At 35.4% G+C, this 27641-nt stretch overlaps 2 protein-coding genes across 3 annotated transcripts in view; both read left to right on the top strand.

Moving 5' to 3' along the window:
- Nucleotides 1-27641, top strand: part of LOC124449461 (phospholipid-transporting ATPase ABCA3-like) — a 96647-nt gene that overhangs the window by 46095 nt on the left and 22911 nt on the right. The window contains exons 3-11 of one of the 2 annotated variants that reach the window (XM_047000381.1): nucleotides 7878-8798; nucleotides 9154-9559; nucleotides 10663-10880; nucleotides 11445-11583; nucleotides 11950-12144; nucleotides 13672-13898; nucleotides 14270-14588; nucleotides 15114-15299; nucleotides 15816-16161. In XM_047000381.1, coding sequence (XP_046856337.1) covers nucleotides 7968-8798; nucleotides 9154-9559; nucleotides 10663-10880; nucleotides 11445-11583; nucleotides 11950-12144; nucleotides 13672-13898; nucleotides 14270-14588; nucleotides 15114-15299; nucleotides 15816-16161 — 2867 coding nt within the window. In that variant the 5' untranslated portion in view covers nucleotides 7878-7967. Of the gene's footprint in view, nucleotides 1-7577; nucleotides 8799-9153; nucleotides 9560-10662; nucleotides 10881-11444; nucleotides 11584-11949; nucleotides 12145-13671; nucleotides 13899-14269; nucleotides 14589-15113; nucleotides 15300-15815; nucleotides 16162-27641 lie in introns of those variants that run through there. The other variant, XM_047000380.1, reaches the window with a different exon arrangement.
- LOC124449353 (arginine/serine-rich coiled-coil protein 2-like) lies at nucleotides 291-920 on the top strand. The gene has a single exon (XM_047000281.1). The coding sequence runs from the start codon at nucleotides 291-293 to the stop codon at nucleotides 918-920; it is 630 nt and encodes a 209-aa protein (XP_046856237.1).

A 27641-nucleotide genomic window follows, 5' to 3' on the forward strand; every position in this document is an offset into this window, starting at 1 on the left:
AAGGAAGAGAAAATGTGTAAGGTTAAAAAAACATGGAAGAAAGTGGAGTATATGCAAGAGAAAGATGAGCATAGAAGGATGAGATAGGGAAGAAAGATGAGCATAGAGGGATGAGATAGGGAAGAAAGATGATGAGAAGAAGAGATGAGATAGATCAGAGGATAGGAAGAGAAAGATAGCTAGAGATCGAATAAAGGCACCGAGCTCAGGATCAAAGGCACGAAAGATGAGATCAGAGGATGAGATAGGGAGAAGATCAGGCGAGGCGATCGGGAAGAAAATCAGATAAAATGAGATCAGGCGCGATCGATCGATCAGATCAATCAGCGAGATCGATCAGGCGCGAAGATGAGATCAGGCGATCAAATCAAGGTCAAAGGCAGATCGGCGCGATCGGCGTCAGATCCTCGAAATCGAGATCAGGCGCGTCGATCGATCAGATCAAGCATCGATCTCAGGATCAAGAAAGGCGCTCGATCGATCAAAGGCGCGCATCGGATCAGCGCATAGCTCAGGAGATCGGCAAAGATCATCGATCAAAGGCGCGTCGATCAAGGCAAGATCGCTCAGAAATCGATCAAGAGCGTCAGATCAGATCGATCAGGATGAATCAAACGCGTCGATCGAAATCAGATGAGGGAGCGTCAGACCATCGTCAGATCAAAGGCGCGTCGATCAGATCAAAGCACGTCCTCAGGCGTCAAAGGATCATCAGATCAGATCAGGGCAAATCGATCATCAGATCAAATCGATCAGGCGATCGATCAATCAGAATCAGGCGCGATCAGCTCGATCGATCAGATCAAATCATCAGGATCAGATCGGCGCATCATCGAGATAGATCAGGCGCGTCAGATCGATCAGGCGATCGATCGATCAGGCGATCAAAGATCAGGCGCAGATCGAATAGGAAGAAATGAGATAGAGGGATGAGATCAAAAGATACAGGAGAAAGATAGGAAGAAATGAGCATAGAGGGATGAGATAGGGAAGAAAGATGAGCATAGGAGGAAGAAATAGGGAAGAAGACGAGCATGGAGGGATGAGATGGGGAAGAAAGATGAGCATAGAAGAATGAGATAGGGAAGAAAATGAGCATAGAGGGATGAGATAGGGAAGAAAGATGAGCATAGAACAACAGTGGGAAACACTGTTGTTGTAGGTATAAATTCAGCCCAAACATAATTTGCAAATCTAGCCATACTACCGAAAAAAAAATTAAAATATTTAGCCACTCATCATGCGTGGGATAAAACGCCATTGATAATATAAATCTAAAATTCAATCTCAACATCTGATCTGAAAATAAAATGAGAAGCAAAATCTTTTGCAAGTTAGCCGTTAAAAAATTGTCAATTTAAAACGTAATTTCGATAAATAAGTACATAATCTAAGCATAAACATATTCGTTTCATTTTAATTTACAATAAAAATACCACAAAATGAATTGCAAGGTCTTATGACACTAACCAAATTGAATGATGCACGAATGCCGAGTAGCAAAAAAGAATTAAAGTATGCGCTAGGGGAGGAAGCCACATCTTATGAAATTTTTAGCCACTCAACATGCGTGGGATAAAATGCCATTGATAATGTAAATCTGAAATACAATCTCAACATCTGATCTGGGGAATAAAATGAGAAGTAAAATTTTTGGAAGTTGGCCGTTAGTAAATTGTCATTTTAAAACGTAAGTTCAATAAATAAGTACATAATCTAAGCATAAACATATTTGTTTCATTTTAATTTACATTGAAAATACCACAAAATTAATTGCAAGGTCTTATAACAATGTCTTATAACCAAATTGAATGATGCACGAATGCCGAGTAGCAAAAAGAATTAAAGTATGCGCTAGGAGGAAGCCACATCTTATGAAGATAGGTCTAAAAATTTCATGATTAAGGTAAAGTGTACAAAATTACTTTATACCTTATATCCTAACCTTAACCCTAACTCTAAGCCTAACACTTACTCCAACCATAACTGGCCTATATCTACAGCTATTAATACAACCCTGTATACACCCAATCCCTAATCCAAATCCAAAGCCTAGCGCTAACCATATCTGGCCTGTATCAGCAACTATGAATATATTCCTCTATATACCCAATCCCTAATCCAAATCCTAATCCTAACGCTAACAATACGTACCTTGCCTATATCCGCAGCAAATGAACGAACGAGTGAGGCAAGCCGCCATCTGGAAAGGTGGCAAAATTGACGATATTTACGACTAAAAAGCACTCTTCCAACCTTCTTTTTTTGGTATGGAGTCTGCAGGTATCCAAGAAACATGCTACAATTCCATTATGAAGTGCGATGTTGATATTCGTAAGGATCTCTACGCTAACATTTTCCTCTCTGGTGGGTCCACCATGTATCCTGCTATTGCTGACAGAAAGCAAAGGAAATCACTGCTCTTTCCCCTCCCACCATGAAAATCAAGGTTATTGCTCCACCTGAAAGAAAATACTCTGTCTGGATTGGTGGCTCCATCTTGTCCTCTCTTTCCACCTTCCAACAGATGTGGATCTCGAAACAAGAATACGACGAATCTGGACCTTCGATTGTGCACAGGAAATGCTACTAGATTGCTTTTGACGTTTAACAGTTAATTAAAAATATATGATAGAGTTGGTTTATTTTATTGTTTTCCAACGCTTTCGTATCAAAGGTCCGCATTAAAAAGGGAAAATATTATGGAGTTTGTTGACTAACGTAGCATCAAAGTTGAAATAAATAAAGCTTTTGTTCGTTTTGTTTACTTCCTTCGTTTGTATAAAGACCTGATTTTCATGTTTTCTTTATTTATATCTGTAAAGTTATTTGAATTTGAATTTGTCAAATTTTGATGATTGAACACATAATTGAACAACAATACACTCCTCGTTTATTTTACTGGCGAGCATGCGCTGTGGTGATAACACTAATATTTGACAGTCATAGTGATAATAATATAATAATAACAAACATGTGACAGTCATATGACTAAGATGTCTTGTGACCATTATGACCTTTACGAAATCTGGATGCTGATGTAAAAATATTGCTACGGAATTCCTGTTAGTCTATATATGACATACGACAATACATAACATCGAACACGTTTGAAAGCCAAATTCGCAACTTTGTTCGTTTTTAGTCCCTACCAACAATCAAACGCAATCTGGTGAGCGTTTTGGGCATTGTAAGTAAATAGAAGAATTATTTACATTTGTATCGATTCATTGACATTGAAAGTACTACCGTGAAATTGGCACCACACTGGGCACAACATTCAACACAACATCCATCACAACACTCATCACCACATTCAACTAAAATTTATCATTCAAAATGATAAATCGAAAATCGTCTTTAAAACACGTTTTCCATCAAATACAACAGTAAAAAACAATTCTTAACTGTTTATTACTATTTTACAGTCCTTAACCATCACAATAAATGTATAAAAGTCAAGAAATTGAAGAAAACACTAAGATTTATATTACAGTGTACTTTCCATTTCTCTTAATTAGCCTATAATTTAAAAACTACACGGCCAGAATATAGATAATTATATTGTCTAAAATATATCCAAAATCTGGAGGTGGCACAAAAAAATAAGTTATAGAAAATCATCGACATAGTTAGATGACACGAATGCGCGTAATATAATCTTGCATATTTAAGTTAAGAATTCCGGTTCTTTAACAAACAAAGCCTTATAAAGAAAAAACTACACCGTAGAATTTTTTCAAACTTGGCCATATATATCCAAAATCTGGAGGTGGCACAAAAAAATAAGTTGTAGAAAATTATCAACAAAGTCGGATGACACGAATGCGCGTAATATAATCTTATATAATTAGGTTGAGAATTTCAAGTCATTGCAAAACAAAGGCCTGTAAATAAAAAACTACACGGTAGAATTTTTTTAAACTTGGCAATATTGTAGATATTCTTATTGTCTATAACATATCCAAAATCTGGAGGTGGCACAAAAAAATAAATAATAGAAAATCATCGACATAGTTAGATGACACGAATTCGCGTAATATAATCTTATATAATTTGGTTGAGAATTTCAAGTCATTGCTAAACAAAGGCTTGTAAATAAAAAACTACACGGTAGAATTTTTTTAAACTTGGCAATATTGTAGATATTCTTATTGTCTATAACATATCCAAAATCTAGAGGTGGCACAAAAAATAAATCGTAGAAAATCATCGACAAAATCGGATGACACAAATGCGCGTAATAAATCTTGCATATTTAAGTTAAGAATTCCGGTTCTTTAATAAACAAAGCCTTATAAATAAAAAACTACACGGTAGAATTTTTTTAAACTTTGCCATATTGTAGATATTCTTATTGTCTATAACATATCCAAAATCTGGAGGTGGCACAAAAAAATAAAAGAAATAATATTCCTTGAGAATGTACTCTGGTATTAACGGTGAAGTTGGCACCACATTCGACAAACAGCTCTATAGCTAAAAAACTACACGGTAGAATTTTTTTAAACTTGGCCATAATGTATATATTCTTATTGTCTATAACATATTCAAAATCTGGAGGTGGCACAAAAAAATAAAAGAAATAATATTCCTTGAGAATGTACTCTGGTATTAACTGTGAAGTTGGCACCACATTCGACAAACAGCTCTATAGCTAAAAAACTACACGGTAGAATTTTTTTAAACTTGGCCATAATGTAGATATTTTTATTGTCTATAACATATCCAAAATCTGGAGGTGGCACAAAAAAATAAATGATAGAAAATCATCGGCAAAGTCGGATGACACGAATGCGCGTAATATAATCTTCCATATTTAAGTTAAGAATTCCGGTTCTTTAACAAACAAAGCCTTATAAAGAAAAAACTACACCGTAGAATTTTTTCAAACTTGGCCATAATGTAGATATTCTTATTGTCTATAACATATCCAAAATCTGGAGGTGGCACAAAAAAACAATTTGTAAAAAATCGTCGACAAATTTAGGTGACACTTAATATGTAAGTGAGTAGCGGTCCGGTTCTATTATAAACAAAGGCGTCTAACTTGTAAATCAAACGACATGCGTATTTGGGTGACAACAGTATTTAAAGTTTTTATTTATTTTGAAGTCATATACATTAATATATATGATTAACTTTTTTTTGCCCGCCTCTTCTTAACAATAAGACAATAAAGTAAAGTAATTATCTAGTAAGTTTGTAAAAATACAATATAAATAATGCACATGTCTAATTATACCGTGACGTAAAGGTCCAGGATTAAAGCAATATTTGGTCACGACTACTCCAAAAACAAGTCATTTACTTCACTAGATTCACTAAATTTTGAAAAAATTAAAGCGATGAGCAACTAGAACAAATTTTCAAAAAAATAACCAGCACTGTGACGTCACTGCATAATTAATTTGGTACTAACAACCAAACAGAGTTTACTACTTTTAGACAATTTAGTAAAAAGTGAAGTGTATTAATAATTTTTTGTTCACTCTCTAGATTTTGGATATATTTAAAAACAATCTACCGTGTAGTTTTTTATTTACAGGCCTTTGTTTAGCAATGACTTGAAATTCTGAACGTAATTATATAAGATCATATTACGCGCATTCGTGTCATCGGACTTTGTCGATGATTTTCTATCATTTATTTTTTTTTGCCACCTCCAGATTTTGGATATGTTATAGACAATAAGAATATCTACATTATGGCCAAGTTTAAAAAAATTCTACCGTGTAGTTTTTATTTACATTTTTGCAATGACTTGAAATTCTAAACGTAATTATATAAGATCATATTACGCGCATTCGTGTCATCGGACTTTGTCGATGATTTTCTATCATTTATTTTTGTGCCACCTTCAGATTTTGGATATGTTATAGACAATAAGAATATCTACAATATGGCAAAGTTTAAAAATTCTACGGTGTAGTTTTTATTTATAAGGCTTTGTTTATTAAAGAACCGGAATTCTTAACTTAAATATGGAAGATTATATTACGCGCATTCGTGTCATCCGATTGTTCTACGATTTATTTTTGTGCCACCTCCAGATTTTGGATATGTTATAGACAATAAGAATATCTACAATATTGCCAAGTTTAAAAACCGTAGTTTGTGGCAATGAAATTCTCAACCAAATTATATAAGATTATATTACGCGAATTCGTGTCATCTAACTATGTCGATGATTTTCGACGATTTATTTTTTGTGCCACCTCCAGATTTTGGATATGTTATAGACAATAAGAATCTCTACAATATGGCCAAGTTTAAAAAAATTCTACCGTGTAGTTTTTTATTTACAGGCCTTTGTTTTGCAATGACTTGAAATTCTCAACCTAATTATATAAGATTATATTACGCGCATTCGTGTCATCCGACTTTGTTGATGATTTTCTACAACTTATTTTTTTGTGCCACCTCCAGATTTTGGATATATTTTAGATAATATAATTATCTATATTCTGGCCAAGTTTAAAAATTCTACCGTGTAGTTTTTTATTTATAAGGCTTTGTTTATTAAAGAACCGGAATTCTTAACTTAAATATGCAAGATTATATTACGCGCATTTGTGTCATCCGATTTTGTCGATGATTTTCTACGATATATTTTTTGTGCCACCTCCAGATTTTGGATATGTTATAGACAATAAGAATATCTACATTATTGCCAAGTTTAAAAAAATTCTACCGTGTAGTTTTTTATTTACAAGCCTTTGTTTAGCAATGACTTGAAATTCTCAACCAAATTATATAAGATTATATTACGCAATTCGTGTCATCTAACTATGTCGATGATTTTCTATTATTTAATTTTTTGTGCCACCTCCAGATTTTGGATATGTTATAGACAATAAGAATATCTACAATATTGCCAAGTTTAAAAAAATTCTACCGTGTAGTTTTTAATTTACAGGCCTTTGTTTTGCAATGACTTGAAATTCTCAACCTAATTATATAAGATTATATTACGCGCATTCGTGTCATCCGACTTTGTCGATGATTTTCTGTCATTTATTTTTTTGTGCCACCTCCAGATTTTGGATATATTTTAGACAATATAATTGTCTATATTCTGGCCAAGTTTAAAAAAATTCTACCGTGTAGTTTTTTATTTACAGGCCTTTGTTTTGCAATGACTTGAAATTCTCAACCTAATTATATAAGATTATATTACGTGAATTCGTGTCATCTAACTATGTCGATGATTTTCTCTAACTTATTTTTTTGTGCCACCTCCAGATTTTGGATATATTTTAGACAATATAATTATCTATATTCTGGCCGTGTAGTTTTTAAATTATAGGCTAATTAAGAGAAATGGTAAGTACACTGTAATATAAATCTTAGTGTTTTCTTCAATTTCTTGACTTTTATACATTTATTGTGATGGTTAAGGACTGTAAAATAGTAATAAACAGTTAAGAATTGTTTTTTACTGTTGTATTTGATGGAAAACGTGTTTTAAAGACGATTTTTCGATTTATCATTTTGAATGATAAATTTTAGTTGAATGTGGTGATGAATGTTGTGATGAATATTGTGTTGATTGTAGTGCCCAATGTGGTGCCAATTTCACGGTAGTACTGAAAGTTGCTAGCAGTTTGTGATACGAATTTTGTACAAAACTAGCATCCGTCAACCGGCAAGGAGGTCTTACAGAGTTTCTCGCTGTCACATCACAAAAAACCTTATAAGTATATGAAAAATCTTAGTTGTAATGCAATCGGGTCAGATGTAAAAGAAGCTACGTTAATTCGTGATTTAACAATAGCATTTTTTTGACTCCTAACTCATGAGTGTTAGCAAAGTGTCACGACAAAGATGGTGGAGTTTTTTTATTTAAGTAAATGGTACTTTAACTTCTTTTTTAGATCTTATGAGTTGATGGTTTTGCATTCGTGAGCTCTTTCGAAAATTTAAGACTATTTTAAAAGGTACCAGTTAAAAAACTTGCTGGGAGAATGTCAAAATTGAAACAACTTGGTCTACTGATATGGAAGAATTTCAAGCTTCAAAGAAAACATCCGATTGGAACCATTTTTCAAATAGGGTTACCAATCTCCGTGTCATTCATACTCCTGGCCTTGCGATTGTTCCTTGTCACTGATTGCCCAGCCTTGGTTTGGAATGAATTCAATGTAACCTCTCCACCACCTGCACTAAGAAGATCATTCTCTATAGGCTTGGCTGCAAATAATGCTTCTCAACTGTCACATGAGCTTTTCAACAACCTTACATTTTATCTTAATGAACATGCTTATCCGGATCAAAACATCACCTTGCAAATATTTCCAAATGAGGATGACATGGTTAATGAAATAATGAGCTCCTCTGAAGGCAACTCTACCAAATACATTGGAGGTATACACTTTACTCGTCTCCCATCAAAACAGGCTAATTTTATTAACTACAAGCTGCGATTCATCAACTCAAAGGGAGACTACTCTCGCCATCGCAAGAATGACTATGGCTGGTTGACAAAGTATGTTTTCCCGAGGTTTCAAAATTCTGAACCAAGAAATAAAGATGATTCCCTTGGAGGCAGTCCAGACTATTATAGTACCGCTTTCTTGTTTACCCAACATGCAGTAGATCGAGCTATTATTGGACAGTTTGCTACTCAAGACCAAATATCGGTTCGCATGGAAAAATTTCCATTCCCAAACTATTTTAAGGTTCCCTTCAGTTCAATTATTCAATTTGTAATCTCAGTCGTCATAGCAATTGCTTATTTGTTTACTGCACTTGTGATTGTGTGTAATATTGTATATGAGAAGGAACAAGGGCTAAAGGTAAGTTGTAATTTGTATTATTTGCTGATATCTTTTTATTTCAAAGCCTGCATCAAAGTCAGAGAAATAACCTCTTTGGATAATTAAATTCATATTAAGATCATTTTGCAATATATTTGATAGGTGGAAAATTTTATCTTCCTGGAAGAGACAGTGCTACCTTTTAAATGTTTTCATTGATTGTTCATTCCAAAAATGTTGTCAAACTGAGCCCTCTTTCGACATCTTTAATTAATTTGTAGTTCAGTTTTTTGAGAAGATTTGCTACTACAGCTTTACTCATTTCAATAAAAGCTATATCTTTAATTCATGTGTTCTAACAAACTAATTAAGTTAGGTATTTCATGTTTTTTAGGAGACTTTAAAAATCATCGGCGTCAATCATTGGCTTCATTGGGTGGCGTGGTTTATTCAAAGTTTTCTTATTTGTCTCGTTGCAGTTGTCATAATGACGCTTCTTTTCACGATAAAATTTAACAGTAATGGGAGTGTTATCGACAAAACAGCACCCACAATATTTTTCATCTATCTTTTGCTTTATATTACCTCTTCTATTATGTTTTGTTTCTTCGTAAGCGTTTTTTTCTCTAAAGTGAGCACCGCTGCCAAAGTTTGTGCTATAATTTGGTATATTTCCTTCATACTATTCTTCTTCATATGGCAATACTACGACAAAATGTCATTCACTCTCAAAGCAATTGCATGCCTCATACCAAATCTTGGCATTTCTCTTGGAGCGATTGTCATCGGCAAGTTTGAAGGTAAGTTAAAACGTTGATGGACTGTGTGTGTTGAACCGCTTTCGTTTTAAATTACTTTCATCTGAGAAGGGATGTTCTTCATGCTCATATAAGTTCATTAAGCCTTAGTTTTACTTAATAAGGGTTCTGAACCGATGCTTCCGTAAATAATAAAGCGTTTTTCAACTTTTCTCAGTAATTCATAAAGAATTTATAAAGATCCTAGTAACCACAGTGTTAACAACAATTTACGAACAATGAATTGATTTCTGAATACAGGGTGTACAAAGAATGCCTGTAGGAATTGACGACTTATTGTGATGATTTCATGACTATGTTACTGATGCAAAGAGATTCTAACTTGTCTGCTTCATGCATGTTTTACATATCTTTGGTACTATCGCGAAAGCTTTTCTTCTCCTGGGAACTTAAAGCCTGGTTCACACGAGTAAAATAAGGATAAGCACAAGTGTAGACAAAAGACAAAACAAAGATAATTAACGAAGCATGTGACATAAGCATGGACATAAGCGCAAGTATAAGGAAAATATTTAAGCATAAGCTAAGAGAAGAGCAAAAGAAGAACAAAAAGATTTAAAGAAAATCCCATGATGTCTTCGTCTTTATAAACTTCTAGAGCAATAGAAACAAAAGCCTCGAAGCTCGTGCTTATTTTACTCGTGTTAACCAGGCTTAACATTTAACGAAATTTCAAAGCTTCAAACTTCAAAATTTCAAAATAAAAGAATTGATTTGAAAGGAACATAATTGACAAAAAATGCCTTTATGAATATTACCTCTCCCCCCTCCCCATAATTATTGAGCTTGACACCACTGTGCAGCGTTCATGTAGTTTTTAGGCCGACATTGAAAACTTCCAATTTTGTTTCTAATTTTACGTTTTCCTTTTCTCTAAATAACGAAAATACTAATCCCGCCCATGAAGGTCAATCCTGGGATAATTGCGGTCACCATATTCATATGTTCTTTTATGCCCGTATGATTTCTTTTGAAATGAAATTGTTTTAAAAAGAAATTAGCTTGGCATAACAGAATATATGAATAACCCCAATTAACACAGGATTGACACCAATGATCCCGCCAAAACGTTTTTTACATTCTAGGATCCGGTAGCGGCGTTCAATGGGATAACCTTTTTCATGGTGTTGATGTGGACGACACGTTCTCCCTCGGGACTGTGTTCATCATGATGATTATTAGTTGTGCCATATATGGTATGCTTACATGGTATATCGAAAATGTGTTCCCAGGACAGTATGGTACTTCGAAACCTTTTTACTTCCCATTCACCAAGAGCTACTGGTGTGGAAGCTTTGAAAAGGTAGCTTGAAATTTTGCTTAGCAACAGTTATAAATACAGATATTGATTGTGTATGTTAGTGTCGTCCTGAGAAGGGCTGTTGGTGTTGGTCTCGTTGTATCGCTTTAACAATCTTCCCTGGCTTAAACTATTCGCCTTAACCGTTCGCTGCATGAACTTTTTTCGCCGACCGAGCTCCAACTTTTTTGGTGATTGCTGCCCTAAATGAACGCCATGCAGCAAAGGGTTAATTGTAATAAATTTTTTTGACCTCATTCTGAAGATTGTCATAATATTAGAAGTCGTATGTGCTGTTTTGCTTACGTTGTCAGAACCGTCATGTTAGGCTGCTGGAGTGTGAGATATCTTCCACGACTAGCAAAGCATCTGAACATGCGCAGTTTAATAATTTTAAGAAGATTCTGATGATTAATTTATCAATATACGAAGTTCAAGTCAAGTCAAATTTTTTTTCGATGTAAGTTTAGTGACTGCTTGCTGAATGCAGCTTAAAATGCGGCTTGCTGAATGCAGCTTGGTGCGTTATATTTGGAGTGATTTGGGTAAAATATCTTTCTGCCGCAGGTATCAAACGATAAAGAAACCTTCCCATTAAGAAATGCGGAAAATTTCGAAACATCGAAGAAGTTCGAAAGGGCTCCTCAAGGTCTGAATGTGGGGATTGACATCAAAAATTTAGTGAAGATCTATGACGGAGTAAAAGGTAGATGACCTGAACGGATTTACTGGGGGGTGTAGGGGAGTGCAAGCCCCCCCGGGCATCTGATTTAACCCCCCTAAATAAATTGTTCACCCCTGCAAGACACATTTTAATTCCCCAATTTTTAGCAAAACAAATCCCTAGTACAGTTGAACTGAGTTTCCTGGGCATTGTTTCAACTTTCTACACTACCTTTGGTTGTTGCATTACCAGACTGCCCTAAATTCGAAACCCTAACATTGTCTTACATCACTCCTTTACCACCTTGTCTCCCTAAAGCTTTTAGCACCCCCTCCCCCCCCCGTAATTAACTTGAAGCCGTTAATTACGGCTTCACGTTACGATATTATACTTTCGTGTGTTATGCAGGTAAAAAAGTTGCTGTGGACGATGTTACACTAAAGATATTCGAGGGACAAATTACAGTTCTTCTTGGTCATAACGGAGCTGGTAAAAGTAGTTTGATGTCTGTCCTTACCGGTTTTTATTTTCCGAGTCAGGGAACTGCTGTTGTCAATGGTTACGACATTAGAACAAGCATGGATGGCGTACGGTCAAGTTTAGGTCAGTGAAGAAAGTAACGAAATGTTTTTGAAACATTTAGAAAGAGTTATGACTGTTAGGTGCAATGGTTTAGCCAGCCTCTAAGCTCAAATATCTACATAATACAACCAAACTTAGGAGCTGGCTACGCCGCCGGTTGTGGAAATTCATACAATTTACAATGTGAAATGACTGAGAAAAGAACTACATTTAACTTCTATAAATAAAGAGTATAGTTCAACTGGCTACTTACAGTTCGACTAGTATGTAACTTCTATAAATAAAGAGTATAGTTCAACTAGCTACTTACAGTTCCACTAGTATGTAACTTCTATAAATAAAGAGTATAGTTCAACTAGCTACTTACAGTTTGACTAGTATCTAACTTCTATAAATAAAGAGTATAGTTCAACTAACTACTTACAGTTTGACTAGTATCTAACTTCTATAAATAAAGAGTATAGTTCAACTAGCTACTTACAGTTCCACTAGTATGTAACTTCTATAAATAAAGAGTATAGTTGAACTAGCTACTTACAGTTTGACTAGTATGTAACTTTTATAAATAAAGAGTATAGTTCAACTAGCTACTTACAGTTCCACTAATATCTAACTTCTATAAATAAAGAGTATAGTTCAACTAGCTACTTACAGTTCCACTAGTATGTAACTTCTATAAATAAAGAGTATAGTTCAACTAGCTACTTACAGTTCGACTAGTATGTAACTTCTATAAATAAAGAGTATAGTTCAACTAGCTACTTACAGTTTGACTAGTATGTAACTTCTATAAATAAAGAGTATAGTTCAACTAGCTACTTACAGTTTGACTAGTATGTAACTTCTATAAATAAAGAGTATAGTTCAACTAGCTACTTACAGTTTGACTAGTATCTAACTTCTATATAAAGAGTATAGTTCAACTAGCTACTTACAGTTTGACTAGTATGTAACTTCTATAAATAAAGAGTATAGTTCAACTAGCTACTTACAGTTTGACTAGTATGTAACTTCTATAAATAAAGAGTATAGTTCAACTAGCTACTTACAGTTTGACTAGTATGTAACTTCTATAAATAAAGAGTATAGTTCAACTAGCTACTTACAGTTTGACTAGTATGTAACTTCTATAAATAAAGAGTATAGTTCAACTAGCTACTTACAGTTTGACTAGTATGTAACTTCTATAAATAAAGAGTATAGTTCAACTAGCTACTTACAGTTTGACTAGTATGTAACTTCTATAAATGAAGAGTATAGTTCAACTAGCTACTTACAGTTCCACTAGTATGTAAAACTTAAAACTACACTTAAGAATGTATTTTAAGAACATCGTGTTAATGTCGTATTTAGAATAATCGATATTAATTAGCATTTGATTAAACTGTTCAATCCCATACACTATTGGGATATTTCTAAATCGCTCGGTCCATTATCACTAAGTTAAAGCAACTCTGTCTAGAGACATGGTCTTTTTTATTTTCACGACCTAACTGTCTTCCATTGAAATAGTTAATCGTCTATTTCATTTTTACTATTTTCAAAAAGGTTTATGTCCACAACATGACGTTTTGTACGATCGACTGACTGTTAAGGAGCATTTGTGGTTCTTCGGAAAACTGAAGGGTCTGTCTAGTGATGAAATCGATAGCAAAGTGGTAAAAATGATGGAGTCCATCAAACTCGCGGATAAAGCTAACGCTCAGACAAGATATTTGTCTAGCGGGATGAAACGCAAGCTATCTTTAGGAGTAGCGCTGATTGGAAAAACGAAGGTAGATATTATCACGTGCACATCACGTGCAGTTGTTTTATTACTAGAATGAACATCTGAAGATCACTCGTGATATAGACTGAGGTATTTTGGACTCAAGTTTCAACACCAAATCACTTCAATTGAAGACATTAGACTGGAGTATGTAAGAACTGAAGTTTCAACATCAGATCACTCCTTATGAAGACACTAGATTGGAGTATATAAGGACTAAAGTTTTTACACATCAAATATTTCCTGATGAGAACTCTAGACTTAAGTCTTTAAAAACTCAAGATCTGTTCTCCTTAGGCATAAATCTATTTTAAAGTCTTCTTAGAAGATATGCTTTTAATTATTAAGTTAAAATATTCAGCAACTCACTCCCTCAAGGTGTTAATGCTTGACGAACCTACTTCCGGTATGGATCCATCTACCCGCATGTTTACTTGGAAACTGCTTGAGAAGTATCGTGACGGACGAACGATCTTGCTGACGACACATTCCATGGACGAGGCCGACTTTTTAGGAGACCGCATTGCGATAATGGCCGAGGGCAAAATCCGTTGTTGTGGTAGTTCATTGTTTTTGAAAAACCATTATAGCATGGGCTATCATATAGTGATGGTCAAAGAACCAGAATGTAAAGAACACAAAATTGATGAACTTGTTAAAGAGTACGTCCCGAATGGCCAATTGGATAGTCGTGCTGGTAAGTTTTAATGTACTTCTCTAAGAAACTTTATAGTTTGAGCCTGCAGATATGAGCCAGCAGCTATCTGCCGGATACGATGGAGTGACGAGCGTTGAATGATTTTAGCAAGTGGAAACAACGCAAAATTTATTGTTTGACAAATTCATATGAACGTATTCGTATTAAAAAAACAATTGCCAAACATAAAATTCGAATTCATTTTTTGAAAAGAAATAATTATTTATTGGTAGTTACGTTTCTTCTATACACAAAACATCATCAGACTAGTAATTATGTTTAACAATTGATTTCAAAGACTCTCGAGGTATACAACACATGTATATATAAATTTTATTTCAAAAGAATGAAACCCGTCAGCTCAAACTAAGCTGTCGTTTGTTGAGAAGGCTTTGTATTTTTACCTACTTTATCATATTTTATCAGTATGAAGTTTAAATAGTATACATTTTTTTTGTTATAAGTGTTTTTCGATGTAGTGTTTAGCCAGTAGTCCTTTGCAATACTTTTTTTTACCTACGTTAGGCGCTGAACTGTCCTACATCTTGCCTCGGGAATCTTCGCGGAATTTTTCCACGTTGTTCTCAGAACTGGAGACTCGACGAAAGGAGCTGGGAATTGCTAGTTATGGCGCTTCAATGACAACCATGGAAGAAGTTTTTATGAAAGTGGGAACGGAATGTGACGACACGTTAAATGATAGACTCCAAGGTAAGCTGTGGTAAAGGTGGTAAATGTTGATTTCCTGGTATATCAATGAAAGTAAGGGATTGTGATGGGACATTACGTCATAGACTCAAAGGTACGTTATGGTAAAGGTGGTAAGTGCTGATTTCTTGGTATAAATAAAAGTAAAGGATTGTGCATAGACATTAGGTGATAGAGTCGAGAATAAGATCTGGTAAAAGTGGTAATTGTTGATTGATTGGCATATTAATGAAAGTAAAGGATCGCGACGAGGTTTTAGATGATAGACTCAAGAGTAAGCTGTGGTAAAAGTGGTAATTGTTGATTGATCAGGATATCAATGAAAGTAAAGGATTGCGACGAGGTTTTAGATGATACACTCGAGAGTAAGCTGTGGTAAAAGTGGTATTTGTTGATTGTTTAGCATTGACTCATTTCTAGAAAATGCTGATTTGTGGTTTTGATTTGACCAACACTGAATAAATGTTTTTTGTGCTCATGGTGTTTCAAGTCAAACTTTTTCTTATGTGCGTCATCTAGCGGATGCAATAAACGCTTCTGTGAGTACAGTGAATGATGAAGACACATTATATGGACGCAACAACAGCATGATGCCAATAACAAACACAACAAAGCCACAGTTAAACTACGGAATAACCTTGTTTCTGCAGAGGTGGTGTGCTATGTTCAAGAAACGCTTTCTTCATTCGCGTCGACATAAGATAGCCATAATTCTTGAGCTTCTCGTGCCTCTTATTTACACAATGTTTGCTCTGATTGCCATTGAGACGATTCCTAAGCCCGAGGACTCTCCTCCCAGAATTTTGACGACAGCTATGTTTCATGATAACATTGCACCTTACTCAATTGTAGGAAACCCGAACAGGTAGATATATTGAACTTAAATATAACTGGACGGCTACTTCCCGCCAAAATTTGAAGCCAGCAATTAAACTAGTCCCCAGAGAAAAAGGCATGTTAATGTATAAAAAGTAGCCTTCCAGTTGTATATTTAATCAAATAGAATCACATTTACATATTATTTCCTGCTAACTTCTGGTAAAATATGTTTGTGACTTGTTCGATTTAAATTCTTGGAACTGTTCGAATTTTTAAACCAGAGCTGTTCAATTTTATTTGGTTAAGGAAATGGTTTGAACCCGGGAGTATCGTTACATGTTTGTTAATGATGATCGTCCAGGTAAAGTCCTGAGATGGACTGTTTTTGTTGTTGTTGACTGACGTTTCGACAACCTTAGCGGTAGTCATCTTCAGAGTCAAATGAGGAGTAAACGTCAGGTTAGCCGGATTTGTTATCTGGTTCTTACGTCATTGTATTGTGTGTACAGGAAATGTGTATTGTCGTTGTGAGTTAGTGTGAAGTGAAATATTTTATTTTTAGTTGTGATGTGTGATTTAGGTGTGATGTTTTTAGTTGTAATGTGTGGGTGTCAATTGTGTATTGTCATTGTGAATTAGTGTGAAGTGTAATGTTTTAGTTGATCGTTTGTTTGTATTGTGAATAAGTTGTTTGTAAGATGCCGGTAATTGCTGTGAAACGAACAACTCAGTGACAATAGCAACGATACCTTACATCAAAGGTACGTCTGAGACTATCTCGCGTATCTTACGACCATACAACATAGGTGTCGCACATAAACCAATCACAACGTTACGACAAGTACTATCGAACATAAAGGATAAAGAACAACCCAACGAACGACAAGGTGCAGTTTACAAAATAAACTGTTCCGACTGCCACGCCTCCTATATCGGGGAAACTGGCAGGAACTTAAACATAAGACTTACTGAACACAAAGGAGCTACTAAGAAACAAGACAAAACTAATCACATTGCCAAACATCACCGAATCACAAAGCACAACATTGACTGGGACTCGGCAAAATGCATCACTTACAGTACTGACTATAGACAACGGCTTGCATTAGAATGTTGGTATACTAACTTTGAACAAACCCCCCTGGACAGATCACAGCAATTACCGGCACCTTACAAACGACTTATTCACAATACAAACAAACGATCAACTAAAAACAATACACTTCACACTAATTCACAATGACAAATCCACAATTGACACCCACACATTACAACTAAAAACATCACACCTAAATCACACATCACAGCTAAAAATAAAATATTTCACTTCACACTAACTCACAATGACAATACACATTTCCTGTACACACAATACAATGACGTAAGAACCAGATAACAAATACGGCTAACCTGACGTTTACTCCTCATTTGACTCTGAAGATGACTACCGCTAAGGTTGTCGAAACGTCAGTCAACAACAACAAAATTATTCCTTCTCAGGACTTTATTAACCTGGACGATCATCATTCACAAACATTTATTTGGTTAAATTGTTTAGATTTTAAGGGAAAAATGTTTCAATTTTCTTATGGTAAACTACTTAACATGGTTAATAACAGGGTTTTAAAAAAGGGAGACTTAGAAATTAATCTATTATTTTAATTTCAATGCCCCATCACTGTGCTAAACCCTCTTTAGGATGAGTAAATATAATCAGCGACGTGCTTTTGTTTCATATCTTTGTTACAAGAACAAAACCGTTTTCGATTTCTGGGCATTAAACTAAACTTCTCGCAGCAAAACATTTTGAATAATGCGCGCCCAGATTTAAAATCCCGATCAGATATTAAAATTTGATGTAAGCGTAAATAAATCTTTTTCAGGGAGATAAATGATCTGGTTAAAATGTACACACATTCGGCAAGCTCGTACACTAAGTTCGTTGATATCGACAAGGATAGTGCTTTCCATGATGGGAACATGACGAAATATTTGCTTGAAAAGCCAAAAGAAGAAACATTGGATACTTCAACAGACATTATCTGGTTGCAGCGACATTTACTGAAGCAAATAAAAAGGTATTGCTTGCTTGTGTAGCTACATTGTTTTCATAATTTCGTAAAAGCACTATTGCCAATACACATTTAATATAAACGACAACTTTTGAAAATAGACATGTTTCGACATCTCATGTTGCCATGTTCAGTATGAGTGATATAATAGGTGATACAAGGTTTATATAAAAGTAATATGATACATAAATAAAAAGGAAATAAGATAAATTAATGAGGAGCGTCCGAGCGTATTATAAACTAAATATTGTATTGAATTTAAAAACTTGAACATTGAGGTCAGGGTTAGCTTTGTTAATGTGGAGTGCTTCTTTGATTTTAAGGGTGAATGAGGTGTCCGCAGTGTCGATGATGGTGGAATAGGTGAATAGTTGGTTTTACATGAGTGAGATTTAAGAAGGTGTCGGTAGATATGAGAGTTTTTGTCTGTTGTGGTATGTTCCCTGATTCTGGTGGATAAATGGCGCGAAGTTTCGCCAATGTATCGGGAATTACATCCCGCGCAATTGAATTCATATACCACCATAGATTTAATTGAATCAGGGATTGGGTCTTTGAATGAGAAAAGGTTTTGATTTTGAATGATGTGAAAATCAGTCGAATGTCAATATCTGTACAGAAGCGTTTCATAATGTTTGTAAGTCTGCGTTGTGTGTGTCGTGAGTAATGCCCGATGTATGGTAGTTTGAAGTATAGAGTTGTTATTTTGGAATTTTCATTTGTGTTGGTTGTGATCGTCGTGTCAGTAGTTTTGGTGTCTAGTTTGAGGTTGTTGCTTTGTTTGCTTTGTTTGCTTATTTCACTCAAACTGAAGATGGCATCTTGAGATGTCGAAACATGTGTATTGTCAAAAAAGTTGTCGTTTATATTAAATGTGTACATTGTTTTCACCCTCCCTAAAGGTGTGTAACTATGATGGTGGAATAGTTCTAATCAATATCTGTCATTTTATGCTTTTTTAATGAGTTCAAAATGTTGTAGGGGATCAAGAAAGACTTGTCGATCTAGGAAAGGTCTGTAGATAAAGAAAGTATCAAGGAAGTTTATGTAGATCGAGGAAGAATTTCTAGATCAAAGAAGGATCTGTAGATCAAAGAAAGATTTATCTGTAGTTGGACGAAGAATCTGTAGATCAAGAAGTATTTTTTAATCAAAGAAGGATCTGTAGATGAAAGAAGGATCTGTAGATGAAGGAAGGATCTGTAGACGAAGGAAGGATCTGTAGATGAAGGAAGGATCTGTAGATAAAGGAAGGATCTGTAAATGAGGGAAGAATCTGTAATCAAGGAAGGATCTGTAGATCAAGGAATGATCTATCTGTAGATCAACGAAGAATCTTTAGATTAAGAAGGATTTTTTAATCAAGGAAAGATCTGTAGATCAAGGAAGGATCTGTAGATCAAGGAAGGATCAGTAGATGAAGAAAGGATCTGTAGATAAAGAAACGTGCTGCAGATCATTAGAAAACATAAATATGAGGTAGATCAGCTAAGAACCTTGGCGAATTTAAGGTAATTTATGTGTGTTCTTATTTAGCAATAGCCAAGGCTTGGTTCAACGATCAAGCTTATCATGCGATAGCGGTGGCACTGAGTGCAGTGGACAACGCCATTTTGAAAAACAGTTCCGGAAACAAAAACAAATTAATCACAGTGACAAATCATCCTTTGCCGAGAACTACGGAGCAAAAATCAAATGATTTAGATGAGTATGTTATTTTTTGCTTTCGAGCTTTTCCCAAACTTTCACAACAAGCGTTCCTATAATTATATAGGGACAAGTAAATATATTTTGTATTTCTTTAATGAATATCGTTTTAATAAAACATCATTCACTGTTAAATTTCCTGCAAAAATCACGCAATCTGAGTTAAAAAAACAACGATTGTTTGAGCATTCAACCAATCAGCGCCCGTGTTTTTATGTAATCAGGTATTGTTTTTTAGTCTCTCCAATTTCTATTGAAATTTATATGTATGTATTATGAATTGATATATATTAACAGTGCATCCTGTGTACCAAGTGCAGGAAGCACCATTGCACTATTGTTGTAATGTATACAGCTTGTATAGCAATGTCCCCTCCCGGCTATCACCATAGTGCAATGGTGACTCCTTAACTTGGGACACAGGATGTACGGTGTATATTTATATATATATATGTATGAGAGACTGATTTATTCCTGACATACGACTGTGTTCACTTCAAAGGCAGGGATCGCTGAGCATATTTTTTATTAGGGGGCGGGGTTATCGACTGCCAAAGTTAGGTGAAAGTGGGAAAGAAGGGATTCGGGGGGGTGACAGCCCTCAGTCCCCTTGCTCCGCTTTCTCTGAAGTGATCTACAAATGATCAATAGTTGCTAAGGCAAAAAGGTCTAATCAATAGTAGGATGCAATAGCCCCCAGTCTCCCTGCTCCACTTTCTTTAAAGTGATCTGCCAACGATCAGTAGTTACTAAGGCAACAAGGTCAAATTCATTAACTTTCATTTTCTTTCCAGCAACAATGTTGGTCTTATTATAGCTGCCTTTCTGCTGGCTGACATGGCGTCTCTTGCTTCATATTTTGTCGTTTTTGTCGTCCAGGAGCGAACGAACGGTGCAAAACATGTGCAGTTCGTTAGCGGTGTTGATCCCATTAGCTACTGGACTGCTTCGTGGTTGTGGGACATGGTGAAGTTTACACTTCCTTGTATCGGCGTTGTTATTTTGTTTGCATGTTTTAAAGTTCCTTCGTACACAGGTATGTCTAATTTCCCAAGCTATGACGTAGCTTGCATTTGGTCATGTTATGTAGATTTTTATGTACTCTTTGTAAAAACAGTAAATAATGTTCTAAAATCTACATAGCAGGACTGAAAATTGCAGGTTGTATTTCTCATTGTCGTCATGGTCGCCAAAACGATTCTCTTGCCTTTGGTGACAAAACCCGAAAAATTGGAATTATTTGAAACGCCGAATTTGATTCCGCGTTGTCAATATCTTCCAATAAAACGTCATTTGCCTGATAATTCAGCCAATCCGAACGTTGTGATCCAATAAAGTTATTTTACAAAATGCTCGAGGATTCCTCGTAGTTGTCGAAATACTTGTTTGTAAGGAGAATGAACTCGACCCAAACCCCTAATCTCTCGGCCAACCAACCAACTTTAAACAATTCCAATAGTTTTTGATGACAAAATTACATCAAGGTTGCGATGTTGAATCTGGTATGCGACTGTGAGCCTGTGATAGCAACATACCTTAATACTTAGGATACGATCTTTTACAAAGTATGTTTGGCAGTGGAGTTAGCTCACAGCATTTATATTTGTCTTTTTAAACACATTTTTCACTTGAAAGTTGGTGGAAGCACAGAATTGCATGTCAAACGTCACATTAAGCTCTCGGTCAACCCTTAAAAATTCCAACAATTCCGTTGAAGTTAGCAACGTTCGGTTTGGGTGAATTTTCCCATTTCGCACCATTTCTCAACAACTTATTTTAATTCATTGCAGAAGGCTATCGTCTTGGAATAGTTTTTCTCGTTTTGATATTTTATGGTTCAGCCATCATCCCGTTTGTGTATCTCTTCTCGTTTCTTTTCAAAACGGCGTTGAAAGCTTTAATCTTATTGATGTTGTTGAATTTTGTAACTGGTCCTTTCGCCTTGCTTGTTGTGTTCATCATTCAGAGTCTTGACTACCATCACACTGTTGATGTCCTTAACTGGACTTTTTGGTACTCCCCAACTTTTGCCTCGGACAGTCGTTCTCCAATATTTTGAGAATTATAACCGTATCAGACTTTACAGTATGTGCATGGAAAAACATGCGCCAGTGATGTGCATGCCTCTGAAAGCGAGGATTCAGACGAATTATTTGGCTTTTGAAAATCCTGGAATTGGTCGATTTCTCTTGGTGTTACCACTTGAAGGAATCTTCTTCATGCTTATTATTCTGTTCATCGACTTCAACGCTATTCGGTCGTTGCGAAGTTCCATTAGATCGGTGTACGTCGATCCGTTTGACAGCTTGCATCCAAACGATGAAACGGAAGATTCCGACGTGATGGCGGAAAAACGACGAGTACTCAACGACGAAGTGAACGAAGACGTGCTTGTAGTGAAAGATCTTACGAAAATATTTAAAGTTCCAGGTAGAGAATTTCACCTTGCTGTGTTTTAATAGCTTTCTTTGTAGATGTGTTGAAAAGAAAGCCTTCTTTTAGAAGTCGAAATCATGTCGAAAAAATTTTCGCTTTTTAACACAATATTTTGGAAAGTTAAAAAAGATGGTTCCGATGATTTCATTGTGCTTCGTTGAAAAGATAACTTCGCAATTTTTTACCACTAGAAAAGTCTTCACATACGAAACGGGCTTTTAAAATGTCTATGAAACGAAAATTTTTCTATTTTAATATGGTTTTGTTGAAATAAAACTTTTAAAATGTCAGTAGACTTTCTTAAAAGTTTATGTTATATATATGACATCTTTTTCATTCTCAAGACACGAGGAACCTGTAATGGCCGATTTTACAACCAGCGTTGCCGCGTTGCATAATGAGAACTTAAATTATAATGTATATTTACGTAATTTGCATCAGTAAATTATTAAATGTATATTACTGATGTGTTTGTTCAGATGGGCAGAGTTGTCTTCGTAGTGTTATGTTGTCTGTAAAAAAACTCTCTCCAACCGTTGTACTTTCTTAATCTGGAGAATGAAAGAAGATTGTCTTGAAAATATAGAATACTCTCATTGTCTGGAGAATGAAACGAGATTTTCATGAAGACTTTTTACAAAGTTCACTGTCGTTTTGAAACTTCTATTCAATGAAAATCTATAAAAGAACAAAGCTCCTGCTTTATAAACACCTTATTTTTTCCCGAAAGGTCGTCGAACTTTTGCTGCAGTGGATCACATCAGCTTGGGAATACCTTTAGGTGAATGCTTCGGTCTCCTGGGAGTCAATGGCGCGGGAAAAACTACAATGTTTAAAATGTTAACAGGCGATGTGATTCCAACTTCGGGTACCGCCGTCCTTGACTCGTGGGATATTCAGACTAATTTAAGTCGGGTATGTTTTTATTGTTGTATATGGTCAGTAGCGTAGCCAGCCTGCAGATTTACTTCCGCTGTGTAAATTTTAAAGATTACCATTATTCATGTCTTTAGAAATCTATTTTCTCACTGTCAGTAAATACAAAAATTTCAGGAAAGCGGAAGTGAAAAGTATGACTGGCTGCGCTACTGTATATGATTTGTTGACCTTTCCCGCTTTAATTTAAATTGAAGAATCATGTAAAGACCATTGAACCAAATTTACAACTGGATGGGTACTTTACGTTCCGTTATATATTATTTCAATTATCTGTCCGCGAACTGTAAACATGCTAGCCTCGTACCGAGGCGCTTTGATGCTCTAAACCATTTTGCGAAAAGTGCAGCGCGGGACGACATGCGCGAATAAAAATGGGAAAATCGCGGCTTGTAACGCTTGTAACACGCTAACGCGCGACGCCCACACACGCCATGTGACATTCAATTTATTAATCATCAAATAATTCAAAAGCGCCTGGCTACGAGGCTGATCCGACATGAAGACTTTAAAGCAGTAATTCATCCTTAAGGAGACGTAAACGCCATTTAAAGGAATTTCATGCTTGGAATTTAGGATGTAAATTAAATAAAATTCGTAGTTAGTTTTGTTAGTTTAGCCATCCTACTAGTCTCGAACTAGTCATTACGTCACTGTGGAAAACTCGAACTACGTCACTGTGGAAAAAGTTGAACAGGAAATGGTATGCATGCAGACATTGAGGAGGCTGTTATGCAAATTCCAGGTTTGCAGTTTTTTTCAACACCGTGTATACCATTGAAATGGTGCTTACAAAGAAAACATACTGTGGTATGTCACTACTCCTCTATGAGTAAACAACAACAAAATTTTGCCATTTTGCATGACATCTACATTGTAAATAAAGAAAATCTTCGTTGAAATCACCAACTTGGCGCGGTCATGACGTAAAATGCATGCCAGGAACGGGCAAATATTTTGACCGCGCCGATGTTATTTTCTAGTGGTAAATTTCTGTTGCAATATTTAGTGTTGACGTTGCAATGTCTGTTAAATTTCTTTGCAATGTTTAGTGTTGCTCATTTACGAAATGGAGCTTTACATGTAATTGTTCAATAATATTACGACGCAAAACAAGTTGTAACCAGCCATAAATAAAAGCCAAGCGAATTACATTTGACGTTCAAAGATCGAGCAACTAACCCTTACTTATTAAATAATTTCTTACTTGTTTATAAATGAACTCCTTTTCAGTTGTTGCTTGTTGTCGGCCACTTCGTAGGTAATTGGTCAAATATATTTCAGTTTCTCTGCAGAACAAACTTGTAAAATATAAACGTTTCAATGGTCCGTTGTATTGTCCGCCATTTTGGTTCTTCTTCCACAATGCACACCGTCCAACGAAACCACATTCTTTAGCGAAACACAGCCTCAGCACAGTATGAGGAATATATCGAAGATAACTTCATTGACATTTTTTGTGCCACCCGTATTATTACCACAGAGTAATGGCTCAACAGGATGTTTCGAAAAAACTGCTCGTCTTTGAAATCAGCCGACGTTCAGACTTTGCATGATTCAGCAGTAATTGATCCCCAAACACCTGTAAACGCAATTGAAGACAATAATACATACGAATCGCTGCTACTGTTCATTGCAAATTTCAAGCATGAAATTTATTTCAATTGCCGTTACGCCTTAGTTGCGGATGAAGTACTCCTGAAACAGGCAAATTGGAAACGTCGGCTAGTTTCAACTGCGTAGAGAAAGGACCTTCTTTATGTTCGTTATTCTGTAGCCACACCATAGAAAACAAACATTAATACCATTTGGTTGGGCAACTTGGTGCTGTATATTTAGTACCGACTGTGGTCAACCATCGATAGTTGGGGGGGAGAGTATTGATAAATGTATATATGATTATGACCCTCCCCCCCGAAACCTTCCTACATTTAATCATTGTGTCAACAACAAATACTTCAATCGGGAAAAATTGCCTTTGTACACGTTATTTTCATGAGTCAGTATGCTTCATTTTTAAAATTTCCATGTTTGGGTGGCTTGATACAAACACGAGCATCGACCAATCAGAGCACGCGTTATACATGTTATTTAGTAAATGAAAATTATAATTTTGAATGTAAATTATGTTGTTTACCAAGGCTCGTCAACGAACAGGCTATTGTCCACAGTTTGATGCTTTGATCGATTTATTGACGGGACGGGAGATGTTGCAAATGTATGCTGCACTTCGTGGAGTTCCCAGTCATAAGATCAATCCATTGATCGAAGATTTAATGAGATCAGTGTTGCTAACGGAACACGCGGATATGTTAACTAAAACATACAGGTATAATAGAAGAAAACGTCGTCTACTTTCAAATAGAATGCTGTACTATAAATGCTCACCCTAGCTTTTGCTATTTATATATTCATTTTGGTTTATTTGACGTTGAAACCTAAGTATTTATATACTCCTGTGTAGTTTCTTCATGAAGAGTGATCTGCTGTGCAACTTTAGTCCTTATATACTCCAGTCTTGTGTCTTTATCTGGAGTGATCTGATGTTGAAACTTTAGTTTTATATACTCCAGTCTAGTGTCTTTATCTGAAGTGATCAGATGTTGAAACTTTCGTCCTTATATACTCCAGTCTTGTGTCTTTATCTGGAGTGATCTGATGTTGAAACTTTAGTTCTTATATACTCCAGTCTTGTGTCTTTATCTGGAGTGATCTGATGTTGAAACTTTAGTTCTTATATACTCCAGTCTAGTGTCTTCATCAGGAGTGATCCGATGTTGAAACTTTAGTTCTTATATACTCCAGTCTAGTGTCTTTATCTGGAGTGATCAGATGTTGAAACTTTAGTCCTTATATACTCCAGTCTTGTGTCTTTATCTGGAGTGATCTGATGTTGAAACTTTAGTTCTTATATACTCCAGTCTTGTGTCTTTATCTGGAGTGATCTGATGTTGAAACTTAGTTCTTATATACTCCAGTCTAGTGTCTTCATCTGGAGTGATCCAATGTTGAAACTTTAGTTCTTATATACTCCAGTCTAGTGTCTTTATCTGGAGTTATCTGATGTTGAAACTTTAGTTCTTATGTACTCCAGTCTAGTGTCTTTATCTGTAGTTATCTGATGTTGAAACTTCAGATCTTATGTAATCCAGTCTAGTGTTTTTATCAGGAGTGATCTTTTGTTAAAACTTTAGTTCTTATATACTCCAATCTAGTGTCTTCATCAGGAGTGATCTTTTGTTGAAACTTTAGTTCTTATATACTCCAGTCTAGTATCTTCATCAAGAGTGATCTTTTGTTGAAACTTTAGTTCTTATATACTCCAGTCTAATATCTTCATCAGGAGTGATCTTTTGTTAAAACTTAAGTTCTTATATACTCCAGTCTAGTATCTTCATCAAGAGTGATCTTTTGTTGAAACTTTAGTTCTTATATACTCCAGTCTAGTATCTTCATCAAGAGTGATCTTTTGTTGAAACTTAAGTTCTTATATACTCCAGTCTAGTATCTTCATCAAGAGTGATCTTTTGTTGAAACTTTAGTTCTTATATACTCCAGTCTAATATCTTCATCAGGAGTGATCTTTTGTTGAAACTTTAGTTCTTATATACTCCAGTCTAGTATCTTTATTAGGAGTGATCTGATGTTGAAACTTTAGTTCTTATATACTCCAGTCTTGTGTCTTTATCTGGAGTGATCTGATGTTGAAACTTAGTTCTTATATACTCCAGTCTAGTGTCTTCATCTGGAGTGATCCGATGTTGAAACTTTAGTTCTTATATATTCCAGTCTAGTGTCTTTATCTGGAGTGATCTGATGTTGAAACTTTAGTTCTTATATACTCCAGTCTTGTGTCTTTATCTGGAGTGATCTGATGTTGAAACTTTAGTTCTTATATACTCCAGTCTCGTGTCTTTATCTGGAGTGATCTGATGTTAAACTTAGTTCTTATATACTCCAGTCTAGTGTCTTCATCTGGAGTGATCCGATGTTGAAACTTTAGTTCTTATATACTCCAGTCTAGTGTCTTTATCTGGAGTTATCTGATGTTGAAACTTTAGTTCTTATGTACTCCAGTCTTTTGTCTTTTTAACTATAGTTATCTGATGTTGAAACTTCAGATCTTATGTAATCCAGTCTAGTGTTTTTATCAGGAGTGATCATTTGTTGAAACTTTAGTTCTTATATACTCCAGTCTAGTATCTTTATTAGGAGTGATCTGATGTTGAAACTTTAGTTCTTATATACTCCAGTCTTGTGTCTTTATCTGGAGTGATCTGATGTTGAAACTTAGTTCTTATATACTCCAGTCTAGTGTCTTCATCTGGAGTGATCCGATGTTGAAACTTTAGTTCTTATATATTCCAGTCTAGTG

This window comes from Xenia sp. Carnegie-2017, unplaced genomic scaffold (assembly GCF_021976095.1).
Source record: "Xenia sp. Carnegie-2017 unplaced genomic scaffold, XeniaSp_v1 HiC_scaffold_23, whole genome shotgun sequence".
Taxonomy (NCBI): domain Eukaryota; kingdom Metazoa; phylum Cnidaria; class Anthozoa; order Malacalcyonacea; family Xeniidae; genus Xenia; species Xenia sp. Carnegie-2017.

Bases quoted from the DNA above. Each gene is read 5' to 3' on its own strand.
- LOC124449353 (XM_047000281.1), top strand. From the start codon at position 291: ATGAGATCAGGCGCGATCGATCGATCAGATCAATCAGCGAGATCGATC.